The sequence below is a fragment of the Amblyomma mixtum genome, chromosome 7 (genome assembly GCF_055824585.1).
Source record: "Amblyomma mixtum isolate Tamu chromosome 7, ASM5582458v1, whole genome shotgun sequence".
NCBI lineage: Eukaryota > Metazoa > Arthropoda > Arachnida > Ixodida > Ixodidae > Amblyomma > Amblyomma mixtum.
The window spans coordinates 87,825,375-87,842,428 of record NC_143018.1 but is presented as its reverse complement, the minus strand read 5'-3'; the positions used below and the strand labels follow the sequence as shown (position 1 = coordinate 87,842,428).

The window sequence follows — 17,054 nt, the reverse complement described above, 5'->3', positions numbered from 1 at the left end:
CCTCTAGAGTTATCATAGAAGAATTTTTTCGTGATCCGCCTTTTCCAGTATCGACAGAGTTCTACACTATGCTTATTTTCCGTTGAATTAATCCAATTTTCAACTTTCACGGTTTTAACCTGCCGTTTAATGCTCTTTCTTTCTCCGTCCTCATGATCGGCATACTTACTGGTTAGTTTTCTAGTTCTTTTTCGCCACTGTGAGACAACGCTCTTTCCGTATAAGTATTTAAATACCTTAGCTGCCCACCTGCTATCGTCCAATTTCCTCAGGCGTTCTCCATATAGTATTTTACTCTTAGCTTCCCGTGCTTCGAGTATTCAAAATACAGCGCCATCTATGGGAGACCAAATGAACTGCTCAAAACTTACTCGGCACTGTATAAATAGATGCAAAGCAGTAAATTTTGTGACACTGGCGGCGATAACACTCGTAGAATATCCGCAGTGTGGCTCGGGATGCGACCGAATCCCGAACGACAGTTTCGTGACCTTGTGCGCGCGATTGACCTTGGCGCTCATGCATAGCGTCTTCCGTCACCGCCAACTGTTTAGAATACAGGAAAAAGAGAATTAAAGGAGAAATAAAAGAGGGAGCTGTAATCACTCTTGGCGGGGCCACGCTCGCGCGCGCACAGACAGAAGCGGCGATGGCGAAACCGGCTCCTCGCGCTGGGTTAAGTGGTCACGTGACCGCGGTCAGCGTCGTCTGCACAGCACTCGCGCAGCAGAATTCCGCGTTGTACATAACCCGAAGGCGGCTTCTCCGCGCTCGTCGGCTCAAAGGGGAAGGTGAGTGTTTTTCGATCACACTTGGTTGCTGGGTTTGATCGCCATCTTGTTCGCTGATATATTTTAAACTTTTCAGGAGTTGCGTATACAAATGTGTACATTGCAAGTACGCAGCATTTATTTATTATTATTTTTACGCAGCATTTTTTTTTTCCGAGGGGGGAGGGGGTACATAGCAAATATGCACCTTTTCTGTAAGGGGGCGGGGAAGTGCGCTGAAGGTACCAGAAATTTCTTCATTTCAGACGAATTTAGCACTCTTCATATACAAAGCGGGATGTTTTTTTTTTCATTTCGCTATAGCGGAGTCAAGAAATAATACTGACTATGCGAAACGCACCCTACGCGAAAGCTGCTTGCTATGGCGGTCGGCAATGCTGCAAACGATGCGGATTTATAATTAATTGTGATCGAATCAGGAGAATACATCATCCAAACTTGGTATCGAAAAAAAGCGAGACTGTCGTATGCCATCTGTGCGTCGAATTCCAACGCGAATAAGCTAGCGGTTTAGCCGAAACAAGTATTTTGTACCTATATACCTATATACAGGGTGTTTCACCTAAGACTTTCTGCAATTTTTAAAAATAAGCTATTTGAATTAGATGCGCGCTTTTTCTGGCATAGCATTGTCAGTGGTGTAGTACACCATAATTCAGCTAAGACGTGCCAACTAGCAGGCTTGTTAACCAATATTTAATAGTTAAGATTTAAACTATTACCGTTGGGCTCCTTAATTATTGAGAGGCATGCAGCCCACCGTAAGTAATGTCCATATCCGTTTTTAGAATTCCGAGAACGCGATTATTCTCGGCGCTGTGGCCCAACAAATTTCGCCTACATCGCGCCAAAATACATGCGGTTTGAGAAGCTTGCAGGCAAAGCAACCTCTCCAGTGAACCTAACTCGTCGAAATAGCCAAAATTTGTTGGGCCACAGCGCCGAGGATAATCGCGTTCTCGAAATTATAAAAACGGATATGGACATTACTTACGATGGGCTACATGCCTCTCAATAATTAAGGAGCCCAACGCTAATAGTTTAAAAGTTAACTATTAAATATTGGTTAACAAGCCTGCTAGTTAGCACGTCTTAGCTGCATTATGATGTACTACACCACTGACAATGCTATGCCAGAAAAAGCGCGCATCTAATTCAAATAGCTTATTGTTAAAAATTGCAGAAAGTCTTAGGTGAAACACCCTGTATGTGCCTGTATACCTCGAAACAGGAAACTTTGCAGCACGTCTTTCGACATAATCACGCAGACAAAGTCTGTCATTTGTAATACTTTTTCTTTCTGTGTTTCGAGCGCTATGTTCATTTTCGAAAAACGAAATAAGAGATCCGCTGAGTACTCGAGTACTCGTATCTGACAAATCCTGGTGTTTCGATGTTAGGATTTCCGGACACTGTGAGCTATTGTAGGAAATTTTTTATGTGCTTTCAAAGACACAGCCATCAGTGCTGCGCATTGCATGAAACGCTTTTCATGGGGGCTGGATATACTAATTAAGCAGGAATAATTGATGATTGGAAATGAGCGGTATTTTAAAGTTTTATTACTGCCATTTCACTCGGGACGTTATTGTGGCATGTAAACAAATTTATTGAATCAGAGTTCATGGTAAAAATTAACATTGTTCAAGTCGCTTAAACGGTGCCAAAGGGGCAATGTAAAACAAATTCATCCATGAGAAATCCTGGGGTTAAATTATTTTGATTAGATGGTGCCTTACTTTCTGGCTTCCGCAGAAACGGAAGCCAAAATAAGTGCCAGTAGACGGCGCTTCAATGCTGGCTATATTTCTTGCTACAGTTCTTACTTTCGGAGAAGCTGGGTGTGGAAAATTTGAAATTGTAGCATGATGCGCATGCGCGTTGGACACGCTCGTGCGTTTGCACCTATGCACAAAATCTTTTAGCTTAACCCTCATAAACCGTAAGAAAAACTGAAATTTTCTCTTGTAGAGGCGTGATTGCACTTCGTCCCGGTTAATTCGGTCTGTACCTGTCCGCGATTCTTGGTGCAATAAACCTTTGCGATGTCGTGTGCGGGGAGACAGCTCTAGCAACCTTTTCCTCGTTTTAACGGATTGTTGCCGTAATCCTAATTAATCTACGATTCACTAATGACATTGCATTGCTAAGTCACTCAGGACATGAACTGCAATGCATGATCAGACAGGCAGAGCAGAACGGTGAGTCTAAAAATTAACACGCAGAAAACCAAAGTAATGTTCAACAGTCTAGCAAGAGAACAGCAGTTTGCAATTGGTTGCGATGTGTTGGAAGTAGTAAGAAAATATGTCTACTTAGGACAGGTAGTGGCCGCTGATCCAGATCATGAGAGGGAAATAACTAGAAGAATAAGAATGGGGTGGAGCGCATATGGCAGGTTCTCTCAGATCATGAATGGCAGTTTACCAATATCCCCCAAGAGAAAAGTATACAACAGTTGTATCTTACCGGTACTCACCTACGGGGCAGAAACATGGAGGCTAACAAAGAGGGTTCAGCTTAAGTTAAGGACAACGCAGCGAGCTATGGAAAGAAAAATGATAGGTGTAACGTTAAGAGACCGGGAGCGGGCCGAGTGGGTGAGACAACAAACGCGGGTTAATGACTTCCTAGTCGAAATCAGGAGGAAGACGTGAATTTGGACAGGGCATGTAATGCGAAGACAAGATAACCGCTGGTCCCTAAGGGTAACGGAGTGCATTACAAGAGAAGGCACTCCGGAGCAGTGGAAAGCAAGCAGGGGGCGTAGCAGGGGGCGGCAGAAAGTTAGGTGGACGGATGAGATTAAGAAGTTTGCGGGAATGCGGTGGCGCAACTGACGAAGGGCAGGGTTAATTGGAGAGACATGGGAGAGGCCTTTGCCCTGCAGTGGGCGTAGTCGGGCTGATGATGATGATGATGACCGTAGAATGTTTTCATTGGCAATTATAGGTACTCCGATTTGTATGAAATTTTCGCATTCACTCTTTAAGCCCCAAATCGGGTCGTGAAAAATAAAAGTTCGATATTGTTCGATATGAGCAAAATTTCTGGGCTCCTTTGTTAACCGTTGCTGACCGAGCATCCTCCCACCCCTCTAAAACCGAACAAAAATGAAAAAAGAACGAAATGCACTGTTGGGGCTTATTAATGGGGCTGACGGCCGGCGAGTTACGATAGTCGGCAATAGAAATTAGCGCGCAGCTGTTGAGGCATTTTAACTGCAGGTCATCGAACGCAACACACAGTGCTGAACAGTGGCAGCTTTTGTCCTTTGCTTCGGCGCAACGCCTCAGCTCGGCCCAGACCGCAGCGTTGGCCTAGTGGTTTGAGCGTCCGCCTCACGTGCGGGAGGTCCGGGGTTCGATCCCCTGTAGAGCCGGCTACCCATCAGTGATACAATGGGTACAAGCTTCCCCGGTCCTGGTGCTCGGCTTATTGAGGGTGAAATGCTGGGTAAATGGGTCTTTGACCACAGCTTGTTTAGAAGAAAACACCTTGTGTCATGGCGCCCTTTGGCCACAGATGTCCTTGAGCCATAAAAATTCATCATCATCATCACCACAACAGCCGCAATTTTCGCAGATGGAGAATGACAGACTCCACTACGCTCGCTGTGCCCTTCTCTTCCCCACTCCTCCTTGCGCTCTCGCCTGCTCCCACCCTACTCTCCTCCTCTGCTTTCTCACTCACACATCTGCTGTGTCCTCTCTCGTCGCTTTCCTCCTCAGGCTTCCGCCGTCCTCTCATCCTCTTTTCCTTTCCTCCTCGTCCTCTTTTCGCTATCAATAGGTATAGAGGTGCCGATGCTCGGCCCAGGAACGGGCGCTTAAAGGTGCACTGAAGAGGAATCTGAACTCGTCTTTTTGCCGCGGGAACCCAATCTGCACGTTCTGAGCATTCTTAGAAACTGCAACTTATTGCTCTGTGTGGCCGATTTCCCTGATTAAACCGGATTAACGTCCGGCTCCCGCCTTTTTTTTTAATTCTCCCTCGTACGGTGGGCGGAGTCGACCAACGCGCGGAGTGCCTTTCAGCCAGCTCCGTGGAGGCTTTGCTTTCGCTTTATTTTGTTTTTTAGGTTTCCGCGAATAGTTTCATTCGCAGATACCATAGCCGCAAAATAAGCCCGCAGAAATAAAAATAAGCGCGGAGTATTTGTTTTCGCATAGTACTCCGTATTACTCCGCCGATGGCAGAGCGGCAAGCCTCCACGGAGCTGGCTGAAAGGCACTCCACGCGTTGGTCGACTCCGCCGACCGTACGGGGAGAATTCAAAAAAAAAAAAAAAATAGACGGGAGCCGGACGTTAATTCGATGTAATTAGGGAGATCGGCCACACAGGGCAATAAGTCGAAGTTTCTAAGAATTCTCGGAACGTGTAGATCGAGTTCCCGCGGCAAAAAGACGAGTTCAGATTCCTCTTCACTGCACCTTTAAAGCTGCGCTCTAAAGTACCTACAAAAACTTATGAGGCATTAGTTTCTAGGCTATCAGGTACTATTACTCGTGCCCCGGATTCTTGGTGTTTGCGCGCCTCCAGGTGCGCCATTTATGGACTTCTTTTTTTTTTTTTTTTGCTAGAGTATGTCGTCTTTAACGCGCCCAGCATCATGAAGTCTTATGCATTCTATGACATTCGAAAGTCACTCATCGCTTATTTTCGTGCAGAAATCATTTGGATGTGCCCATCGACATGATATTCAAAGCGTTCCAGAAAAGGTCGTTCATGAACGGTGGCACGTCGGCAGCTGTTTTTTTTTGTGCGTGGCGCCATTTTGAAATTCTTTTTGCCGGGCGAAATGCGTGCCAAACGTAAAAGAAGTCACAGACGTGTCACACAGACACGTCTGTGATAGTGCATAAGAAAAGAGTATTGCTTCTTGAGCGCTTTAGAGAACCTGTAGATAAAAAAATTCGCTGTGGCTTAGCTTGGTTAAGCCCGGTAATTGCGAAAGCAATATCCGTACCTATGCCATGGTACAGCTGGTAGGGAGCTGGTGGTGGTGCTTGTGGTTAGACTTGTCGTGATGCATCGGTTATACAATCCAATCCATTCCATTGCATTCCCATCCAATCCACTCCAATCCAATGCAATCCAATCCACTCCTATCCAATCAAACCCAATCCAATGCAATCGAATCCAGTCCAATGTAATCTACTCTAATCTAATGTAATCTAATCTAATCCAATCCAGTCCAGTCCAGTCCAATCCAATCTAATGTAATCCAATCTAATCCAATCTAATCCAACTAATGCAATCAAGGTCAAATGAAGGTGAATGGTGGTCACCGTCGCGGCACGATGGTGGTCACCCTTGAAAGTGCAAGTAGTATTGCTTTCGCAATAAAAAGATTTAATACAGACACTTCCTTGGACGCTGCTGTGTAAACGAGAAAAAAAGGCGCACGCAAATTAGTTGTTGAGCTTCGCTCGCCTGTGCAATGAGGAGCTAATATTAGCCCTGGGACGGACGAGTTAGACTTGTTTTTGGCGACGTTGTTATGACCACCGGTCACGAGTACGGCCGGGGAGAGGTTGCCGGCTGGCGTTGGAAGAAAATCCCACGCCCCGCCTGTTGCAAGTGCAAGTGCAACTGTTATTAATCTTCAGCCTTTTCTTTTATTTCGTAAAAACTTGCCTAATGTCGCGGAAAATTACCGCTCAGTGGTAGTGTATATCTTTTCAAGGTACAGGGCTGAAGACGCCGAAAATCCAATACAACCAAAACAGCCAAAGTAAACAAAATATACAACAAAAAATAAACAGAGTACTAGCTACCCAATATGACTTGGTGAGAAGAAAATGTATAATGCTAACTTTACCATTGCGAGGACACTTTGGCAACTAAAGTGTTGAGAGGCGAAAGCCGAGGACACTGTGCCGTGACGACATCCGGTGGATGTGACGTCACACCGTTCCCGTGGCTATATCAACGTCCGTGCTATTTCGACGTAATTTTGACATTTTTGCTTTTAATTAATTAACTAATTAATCTGCAGTCATCAAACCTGGCTTCTAGGTTAATATTTTCCTCCTCTATCAGAGGAAACCATTGGTTTTCTTCTGTCATTTTTAACTCCCAAATTAAACACGCGTAACACGCTTTGTTAACGGGCGACAGTATGAGCCATTAATGGCTTTCGTGTTAATATTTAGTCAGAAAAGGTTTGCAGGTGTTGCAGAAAAATCTGTGACTCATACCTAAGCAGCGCAAGCGAGACCCCTTGGTTTCGGAAACTGCTGGCTTCCTTCGTATCAGGCACATAGCCAGATTTCTTTTTTTTTTTTCCAGAGGGGCCCAAGACAATCTTTTGAACCCGGGTGGAAGGGGATTCCAGACATTAGAAAGAATAGGTCAACGGACAGAAAGAATTCCAAGCATGTATTTAGTACTAAGGCTATGCACTAGGTATTCCCGCGCAGGATGTTTGCTGCATGAAGTTCCTTATTTCAGTCGAATGTTTACCAGAAAACCGTGTTGGAGAAAGCAATGCGCAGCTATGAGGATCCGGGAACGGTCGTGTGTGTGTAAATTAGCGAGTGCGAAAAAATTGTTTTGCTTGGTTGCCGTAACAATACTAATTACAGTTTTACACTTAATTCATAAAATTGCAATTAAGAAATATCGCGGTTCGAGGTATAAGGATTGGTTTGAGGACTGTTGTACTGTCGCGGTGCGGTCGACGACGACAAGGACGTTGCAGTTATAGTGCTGTTTTATGTGTTCTCCTTGAGGCCTGACACGCCTGCTGCTGAGTTAACTTTCGTAATGCTATCACTCCCTACTTCATGCATGAGCTACGCAATGTATATACTTATTGACACTATGCCTTCTCGTTTCTTTTTTCGAGGTTCCGTCTAAAAAAAGCAACCAAAAATGTTTTTTTAAATTATTTTTCTGGGATTTTATAATGTCATCAATATTGACATCTCTACCACTGGAGGGGCAGTATTGCGGAACTGTTCAGGGGAAGTTACAGAGTATCAGCTGTGTTGTGTGCGCGGTTATGCGGCTTCTATGCGGCTTCGGTCGAGCAAAAGCTCTTTGTGAGAAACCCTGCGCCTGCTTTAGATGCTCGCTCGCATCGCCTGAGCGCTCTATAGACAAGACTGCTGACGGCTGTATACAACACTGTCCTGAGAGGGGTGGCCAGACAGACGAAATGACTGCAGATAAGGATGAATAATGGTCGGGTGTAATGGCCCGTGGTGCATAATCTCCACCCAAGACCAACGGCACATGGCAGCCAATTGCGCGAGACGAAGGCTTTGTGTGCCACGCGCGGCTTAACTGCGTCTCCATTCTTCCCGCGTGCGCCCGTTAGTTTTCGCCTGGAAGTATATACAGAGGGTGATGTTTCCTGGTAGAGTCGCCTATAGCCTTCAACTGGCTATCGATCGAGGCTGATGAAGAAAAAGAATGAAACCTTATTTAATACTCGTCCCCATGAGATGCCTATAAGTTCAATGTTTATGTGGTTGTTTTCAGTCTTCGTTTCTTCTATTTTTGCTTGTTTATTTCATGCTTCAATAAAATTTGTTGGTTTTATTATTTATTTATACATACTGCAGGCCGTGAGGCCCAAGCAGGCGTGGATACAGAAACAGATCACAAATTGAGCAATAATAGCAAAGTGCAAACAGAACACGAGCAGCGGGAAATGACATGGAAAGGCAATAAAAAAATTAACAAAAGAAGATAAAAAAACAAGCTTACAATGGTCGCTTATCAGGTCAAGAGACCGTACACACGAAGCTGGTAAGCTGTTCCAGTCACTGATGGTTTGCGGAAAGAAAGAGTGCTGAAATAAGTTAGTCTTTGCAAAGTACGGGGTCAGAGAAAGGGGGTGGGAGTATCGGGTTTGTCTGGTCTCCGGTAGATTAAGATACGGTGGAGAATTTATTCCAAGTTTGTGGTTAAATAACAAGAATAAGAATTCAACTGAATAAACTTGCACCGGGACTGAATGGTTGGCATTGAATTCGACTGCATTAATGCAGAGACGGAAGCAGTTCGATTGTATTGCGAAAACATGAATCGCACAGCTTTCCTTTGGATCCGCCCAAGTGCTTTTATGTTAGTCTACAGACTCGGTCGCTTAGCTCCGAAGGCAGCGTCACTTTTCCTTTTGCTTACTTCGGGCCATTAACTTCGATGCATTTCTATAAAATATGTGGGGTTGCCAAACTTACGTTTCGTCGTTTGGCTCTGCGGGAAAACATATAGGTTTATTGGGGTTTAACGTCCCGAAGCGACTCAGGCTATGAGGGACGCCGTAGTGGAGGGCTCCGGAAATTTCGACCACCTGGGGTTCTTTAACGTGCACTGACACCGCACAGTACACGGGCCTCTAGAACTTCGCCTCCATCGAAATTCAGCCGCCGCGGCCGGGAACGAACCCGTGTCTTTCGGGCCAGCAGCCGAGCGCCTTAACCACTGAGCCACCGCGGCGGGGCGGGAAAGCATTTAGTCTGAGGGATGAATGAGCGGTGAGTCAAAGGTTCTCGTTTGTGCTTGTCAAAACATGGGGGGGGGGGGGGGGGGGGGGGGCTTATTCACGAGTGACTGGATATTGGGGGAATACAAATGGTCAGGTGAAATATTTTAGTACTTTGAGTCGGCCGCGTTCTTTCTCACGTTGCGTCGGATTTCACTCCATGCTAAGCTATAGCCGGGGCAATAAACTTCGCATAATCAAGCAGCGCTTCTCGAGATGAGTTGAATTGAGCCGTCAAAATAAATTACTGCACTCAGGTTGTGTGTGGGACTTTCCCCGGTGTAGAGGGGGGTCGTATGTGGTGTAATGTGCCGGGACTGCAAACTTCAGTGTTCATTTGCTATCTAATGAGAATGTTTTATTGCGAAAGCAATACTACTCCCACTTTCAAGCCTTCGCGTGACCCGGCCGCAGTTGCGTTTGACCTTTAGCGGAGTGAATATGGGCGACCAACTCGCTCCTTCAGATAGCCCGGCTGCAGTTACTCCGCGCAGCGCACCTGTGGCGCTACTGCCGCTGTGACGTCATACCAGCTGTACATTATGGGCGACCGAATTGCTCCTTCAGAGAGCCCGGCTGCAGTTAGGGTGTGTGTATAGTGTACTAGATTAGGTGTAGTGGGGCGAGGACTGGAGACGCTGTGAAGCTATAATCCCAGACACGCCTAGGTGGCGCTGCAGTACCTTTCACCTGGGTCATCGTCCGCACTCCCGCATGCTCCCACTCAAGCGGCGTTCTGGCGCGCGCATCGAATGTATTTTATGAAGTCGATTCAACGCTAATTCTATGGACGCTTAAAAGAAAGAAAGCATGCAACACTACATATACTGCTTACAAGTAGGGCTATGCGGAGACTGCGATAAAAACAAGGAACCTTTTACCACACACAGAACAGCATTTATTTTATTCAAAAATATACAGCACTGAAGGAAAAAGTACTGAGAAACCGCAGTTCACGTGCTCCTGCTGAGCTTAAGATGTTTAGCTCGCTGCCGTTTTGTGGCATTTGAGCTATTCAGGCCCTTAATAAGGAAGTGCAAGCGCGTGAGTATGTAAAATGAAACAATTTTTACACTCACTTGTTCCCTGTGCTGATCGCAACCAACACTGTTAGAGCTCAAAAAGTTCGCTTTTACTTGTGACGCAACATCACAGATGCTGTTGGCATGCAGCTCTGTTACACTAAAACATTTAGTGAATATATTTTCGAGTGCAAGCATGAAGTTGTACAGCACTTTTGATGGGTACAACAGTCCACCCCAGTCACATTGCTCAGTAAAGCTAGAAGGGAGGCGGTCAGAAGCTGCTGCTGCTGGCTCAACTAGTAGTATCTTCTTACACGACGCACAGTTGAGGCTGAGCACGCATTTTCGTGCTACATATCCAGCAGTGTAGTATATAAGGCGTGCATCGCTTCTCTCAATCACAAGTGAGAAGTGTTGAGCACTGCTGCGAGGGATTGTTTTTAAAGAAATTTCTGCTTCCTCGAGTTTGCCTTGAGCAAGCATCTCATCAATCCTTTTTGGCCCAGGCTGTGAGCATTCCCGGTCATCAACACTAATCAGTGCACTAACAATGTCAGGCTCAGCATTAGCGCCATCAACGCTTCTGGCTAGGTTATAAAAGGAAAGGCAATTAACTGTAATCAAGAACTGCTCTGGTGAGGGGTGGGCATTGCAGCCACTTGACTGACGAACAATGCCAAAGAGGTTTTCAAGAGGGTCAGTGCTAAGCCGTGACGTCATCATGTATTTGAACCCAATAGTCTGAGTCAGGTACTGCAGCAGCGAAAGTGTACTCATGATAGTGACTCTGAGTCCCGTTGATGTCGATTCACTAACAAAACCACCCTTACATGCTTCCCATCTCTTTAAATAATCCAGGAAGTCCATAAGGGCGGCTGCATCCGCAGAATTTGGCCTCAATGCCTGAGCTGCATACCGGGATGTCATGAGATTAATCAGCTTCTCAATCCTTCTGCAAAAGCAAACAGCAGAAATGTAAATCATCAAACTATGCTTTCAAATATGCAGAAAAAACTGCTAAATGCCTACTTACGTCGATCTCGAGTGGGCTTCTTCGAAAGATACTTCGGAAGGTTCGGCAGTATAGTGGGCACGGCGTCCGGTGAAAGCGATGGCTTTCCACGCGGAAGGCGCACCTCTTTTCCATCAATTACATGCACATAGTCTCTCAAAATGTACTTATCCTCGAAGTGCAACTCACAAAGAGCGTCAGTCACTTCTAAAGCCTTGTCAGCGCGATGAAGGTTGCGCTCCCAAATCCGGCGCTTGCATTCGTCATCGGGGACTCCAAACAAAGAAAGTTTTGGCGAGTTTTTAGCGCCACTATACCCCGTCCTGCAACCAGGCGCGAAGCAGTAGTTCCTGCGTCGAGGCTTCATCGTGAAGAAAAAACACAGTACACCACGAACATCGGAGCACAGCGAAGCGTCAACACACAAGAAGCACGTCGAGACAGGCAAGCCGGCAAGCAGCCGCTGCGCCGCGCCGGAATCCCCAGGTGAAAGGCGCAGCTGCGCCACCTCGCGGCCGCTTGAGATTTCTGGGATTTGAGCTTCACGCGCGCAGCCTACCAGGGCCTTCCCTCGGCCCACTACACCTAATCTAGTACACTATAGGTGTGTGTTTGCCGCGCTGCGCACCTGTGGCGCTACTGCCGCTGTGACGTCATACCAGCTGTAGATTATGTTTTCTTTCTCTCAGTCGCAACAACATCAAAAACAAAATATAAAAAAGATGCCCAGGCTTAGCTTGGTTAAGCCAAGAATGCGTTGCATATTGCGCGGTCTTTCTTCGCGAGGTATTGCTTGGCGGCACTCGATTTTCTCAGCAGCTTTTCCTCCGTGACGTATGGATAGATGGATGGATGGATAGGAGCGCCCCTTTTGAAACGGGGCGGTGGCAACCGCCACCATGCTCAGTCTTTTCCTTTGTTTTTTTTATTTGTTATTTTTTTCTTTTGATTCTTTTTTCTTTTTTTGTTTTAGTTGGAGTCAGGTGGTGGCTGCGGCCGCGCGCGACCGCGCGAGTTGGGGCCCAGCTTTTCCTCCGGCTGTCGTGACGTCACGTGGTTTGGTGGCTTCCCGGCCGCGCCCAAGGGCTGAACTGAGTGATTGCAATATGCTGCTCATAAAATTACCGAAGACACTTTGAGTCGTCGACCTGTATACGCGGCGCACTGCGTTCCTTCAGTTGGAGGCGCTGCGCTTTTGCTTTCGCAACCTACGAGGCTTAGCCAAAGCTAAGCCCCCGCCAATTTTTTAAGTTGGGCTTTGTCGAGAACGTAACTTGCGCAATCACGTGGCTCACGTGGGCATGGCTCAAGTGAGCATGGCTCACATGGGATTTAATGTGAACGCTGTTGTTGTACGGGTGGGTCGCTATGTCTGGTTCCCCTCAGACGAAACTTGGAAGAGCCGTTACGATAATTTTTAAATAACGATTGACAGCATATGGCCAACCATCCCAGATGTTTGTTAGTTAAGTGAACTTCAGAACATTCTTAGTTCATGGAGGGGAACCTCGATGTCGACTGCACCAAATAAGTCTCTGTCAGGATTATTTGCTGTTCCGTTAATCACCGTATACCGAAAAGTGCGCATTGTCGAGAACTCTTTGTTCTACAAGTTCTTGTTTCTTTTTAATTGCCATCGTCGCTTTTTGTTGTTGTCATTGTTCCACGTTAAACCCTGCTCTCCATTTCATGGCAAGTTTTGTAGCGTGAGCAACATTGGCCAGAGTTGCTCTCTTGCTCGACCATACTGCGCGTGCGCGAGGAGCTAGTGACGTCACTACGGACAGCTGGCGTGCCTCGCCGCGTGCGCTCGACGCCCACTGACCCAGGGAGACATTATGCGCGCTTCCTTTCCTTAAAATGACCGAAGTGTAAAACGTTGTCAACGCCAACGCCAATGAACACAACGAAAGCCCACGGCCTATCAGCGCCGCGTTTCTGGCGCAACGTTGTCAATGCCAACGCAAGCAGCGCACACCTGTCACTACCGCCACATGGTTGAGGTGTCCACTGTTCCAAGAGGGCAGTTATGCGCCTTCCCTGTGCTTCAGGCGTCCACCGAAATGTGGACACCTCGCCGCAGCGGGCTACTGCGCATGTGTGAGGAGATTGCGCCGCGTGCATAAACGCGGAGGAGGAGGAGGAGAAAAGCATTTATTTGGTAATGTACAGAGAGGTGCTCGGGGAGAGGCCCCTAGTGGGTCTCACCCCTTACAATACTAGTCGGAGTCCCTCATTCCGGGATCCCGTTGGTCGAGACCGCTACACAAGTCCGCCGAACCAGGGCCTGCTGGGCCGATAGTTCCTGGCAGCTGAGTAGGGCCGCCTCCCAGTCCTCTCGGGTAGGGGAAGGGGTGATTGGGGGGAGAGAAGGATTTTTTCTGCATGCCCAAACCATGTGGAAGGTGTCGGCCACCTCCCCACAGAATGAGCAGCGGCCGTCAAAAGAAGGATTAAAGTGCTTGAGAACCGCCGGGCACAGAAGGGTGTTTGTAAAGAGCCTGAGGAGAATTCGTTCGCCAGCTTTACCCAGTCCTTTCATAGGAACTGGGTATCGCCGGTGTTCGGCACGATAGTGCTCAGTAATTTCTTTAAAAGAAAGGAGAGGGCTGTGATCTGGGTTAAGCTCCTTCCAAGGGACGCCTGGTGCCCGGTGAGTGAGTGCGCGGGCTGCCTCATGGGCGGCTTCGTTACCTGGCATGCCTTGGTGGCCGGGGACCCATATGATTGAGCGATGAGTTGGATCGCCGTCGCGAGTACTGCGGTGCAAAATTTGGTGAGCGAGTGGAGTGATCCAACCGAACTCAAAGTTACGACAGGCTCCTCGAGAGTCTGTGAGGATGAATTTAGAGTCGGGATGGGAGGCTGCGAGGGCGATCGCCACCTCCTCCGCATGCGTTGAGTTGGGCGCTCTGAGCGAGAGGCCGTCCACCTGTTTTCCCTCGTGTATGACTGCAGCCGTGTACCATTCCCCCCTGGAGCGGTAGGGGCCTGCAATATCGATGTAGAAGACGTGTTTCTTTGAGCCATAGTGGCGGTGCAGGATATTCGCCCGCGCCTGGCGCCGGCCATTATGGTCCTCCTTGTTCATCTTAGTCGGAAGGGGTCGAACGTAGAGGGCGCTTCTCCACAGTTCTGGCACTCGAACCCGTTCCATGGTATGGTGATCATGTCTGATATGTAACCGGTCCAAGAGGCGGCGACCGGACACGGTCTGGGCGAGACGCGTGTATTGGTTAACGAGATGCGCCTCGCGGAGCTCTCGATAGGTGTTCACCACCCCCAACGCGAGAAGTCGCGCGTTGGAAGTGGATATCGGGAGGTCGAGGGCTCTCTTGAAAATTTTGCGGAGTACAATCTCCAAGTGATCTTCGTCATATTTCCGTAAGCGGAGGTAAGGAGTCGAGTACAGTACTCGACTTGTTACGAAGGCATGCGCGAGCCGCATCGCATCCTTACTTCGCAACCCTCCTCGCTTGTTGGAAACGCGGCGAACCATTCGGCCCACCTGGTCGCCGACTTTGCGGAGTTTGGCAAGAGTTGTGTCTGCCTTACGATGTTGATTAATGAAGAGACCGAGTATGCGTAGCTCCTTCGCTTCACCGATGGGGCCGCTTGCGAGAGAAAGCTGAACGGAGATTTTGCATTTCGGAGAAGATCGAATATGCACAAATTCAGACTTGGACGGGGAGCACTGGAGGCCGCAGTACGTGGCATAGTGGTCAACTATGCTCGCCGCTGCTTGCAGGCATTCCTCCGTCTCTCCTATATTTCCCGTAGTGGCCCAGATGGTGATGTCATCGGCGTACAGCGCATGCTGAACACCGCCGACAGCCGCCAGCTGTGCCGGGAGATACATCATAGCAATGTTAAAGAGAAGCGGGGACAACACAGCGCCTTGTGGTGTGCCCCGCGTTCCCATCTCAAACGGGCCGTACTCGGTCTCTTGTATACGTATATAGGCCAAGCGGTCTGTTAAGAAATCTTTGATGTAATTGAATGTACGAGGACCACAGTTAATCTCGCTAAGGTGTTTTAGTATGACGCCGTGTTTAACATTGTCAAACGCACCCTTGAGATCGAGTGCTAGGACTATTTTGTCGTTGTGTGGGTGTTCTATGGGTTCGAGAACCTCGTGATGAAGCTGTAAAAGGATGTCTTGTGCGGACTTACTGGGTCGGAAACCGAACATGGTGTCGGCAAACGAGTTCTTGCTCTCGAGATATTCTGAGAGGCGGTCACGGACCATCGTTTCCATCAGTTTTCCTACGCATGAAGTGAGGGAGATGGGCCGGAGGTTGTCTGTGTTTACCGGTTTCCCCGCCTTTGGGATAAAGTTTACCAATGATGTCTTCCAATAAACGCGGAGGGATGCACAGCTACTGCGCCGTGTTCCATGACGGAAAAAAGAGCGTCGAGCTGCTGCTGAGCGGCGCAGGATATTTGAAAAACTCAATTCATGGAACCCCGAGGTTGTCGCGTGGCAGTTAGCCGTTGAGCTTAGGAAAAATGATACCAACCTGCCAATTTCACTGCCAATGACAATCGATACTGCACACTGTCTCGTCTTTAATTTAGTCATAGTTACACGTACCGGATTTTCAAGGTTTAACAGGGGAGGGGGGAACCAAGCTGATAAGAACAGTTAACCAAGATATACCAATACCTCACGCTACGTATATCCTGGCATAGCAGAGCTAAGCCACTTCCAATTTTTTTCCCGCAAGCCGTAGTGCATATATGGGCCGGCGACGCCCGGCGTATATAATGCACAAGGTCAAGACGATCCATCATTGTTATTATTGCTCGCAGAGTCGAGAAAACCGACTGAACTTGCAATCTCTTCCGGCTGATCCGTGACCCGGAGCTCAAGTGACGCCAGAGATAAAAATAGCGATAAGTAGCGGGAAAGACGCTGAACGCAATGGTGCGACTTGTCCAAGGTTGTGTTATCTTTTGAGCGGGAAGCCTATATGCCCAGCGAAGGAAATGGCGCGACGAAAGAGTTTATGAATTTTTTTTATTTTCGTGGCTGGAAATCACGTGACAAGGAGGTTGCTCAAACGTACAAAAACGGGCTCCGGGTGTCCTATGAGTGTGCTAAGGAGGGATAAACCTATTTTGTTCCAGGGAGTTTTTTGAGACAAAACAGTGGTATAATCACAGCGCACGTTTTATGCCCAGCTGAATCCACATTTTATGCCCCGAAATAGCCAAGCCAAATATGCAATCTCATTTTCCCGTCATTCTTGTGTCTCTCCATAATAGGTGAAAGTTCGCAGCGCCACTTTTATTTACAGGTAATGATTTCTCTGAGAAACTCTATGAGTTAAACAGCATTTCCGCTTTTCTTGACAAAGACCCTCCAACCCTGCTGACAGGCATCGAAGTATTGATTCGAGTAAACATTTAAGACTTTTACACTTGTCCTACAGGGGCCTATGCGGTTCTTGTGATACAAATTGGGGCACTCAATCGAACAACGAGTGCACCGCCTTTGAACGGCGGCGCTGACATTGTGACTCACAATAGACACTATTGGCATACCGTGTAATGTGTTATCGTTAACGGAGTACCGGGACCTCGACTGGAACTTTTAGCATGCTCTAATCCGGTACCGCAGTACGGGGAGTCCTATAGCGACAATACGTGCGCGAGTGTCCCTTGGACGGCAGCGATTACGCCGGCGCCGCGTTGACGATATAAGACTGACCTAACCCTAACT

The 17,054-nt window shown here is 47.7% G+C and overlaps 1 protein-coding gene across 3 annotated transcripts in view; it reads left to right on the top strand.

The window, feature by feature from the left end:
• Positions 1–619: 619 nt before the first annotated feature.
• LOC149336743 (regucalcin-like) overlaps positions 620–17,054 on the top strand; it is a 31,489-nt gene continuing 15,054 nt past the window's right edge. The window contains exon 1 of one of the 3 annotated variants that reach the window (XM_089553097.1): positions 620–788. In XM_089553097.1, the coding sequence (XP_089409223.1) occupies positions 650–788 (139 nt within the window). In that variant the 5' untranslated portion in view covers positions 620–649. Of the gene's footprint in view, positions 792–17,054 lie in introns of all 3 variants that reach the window. The other 2 variants (XM_089553095.1, XM_089553096.1) reach the window with 2 other exon arrangements.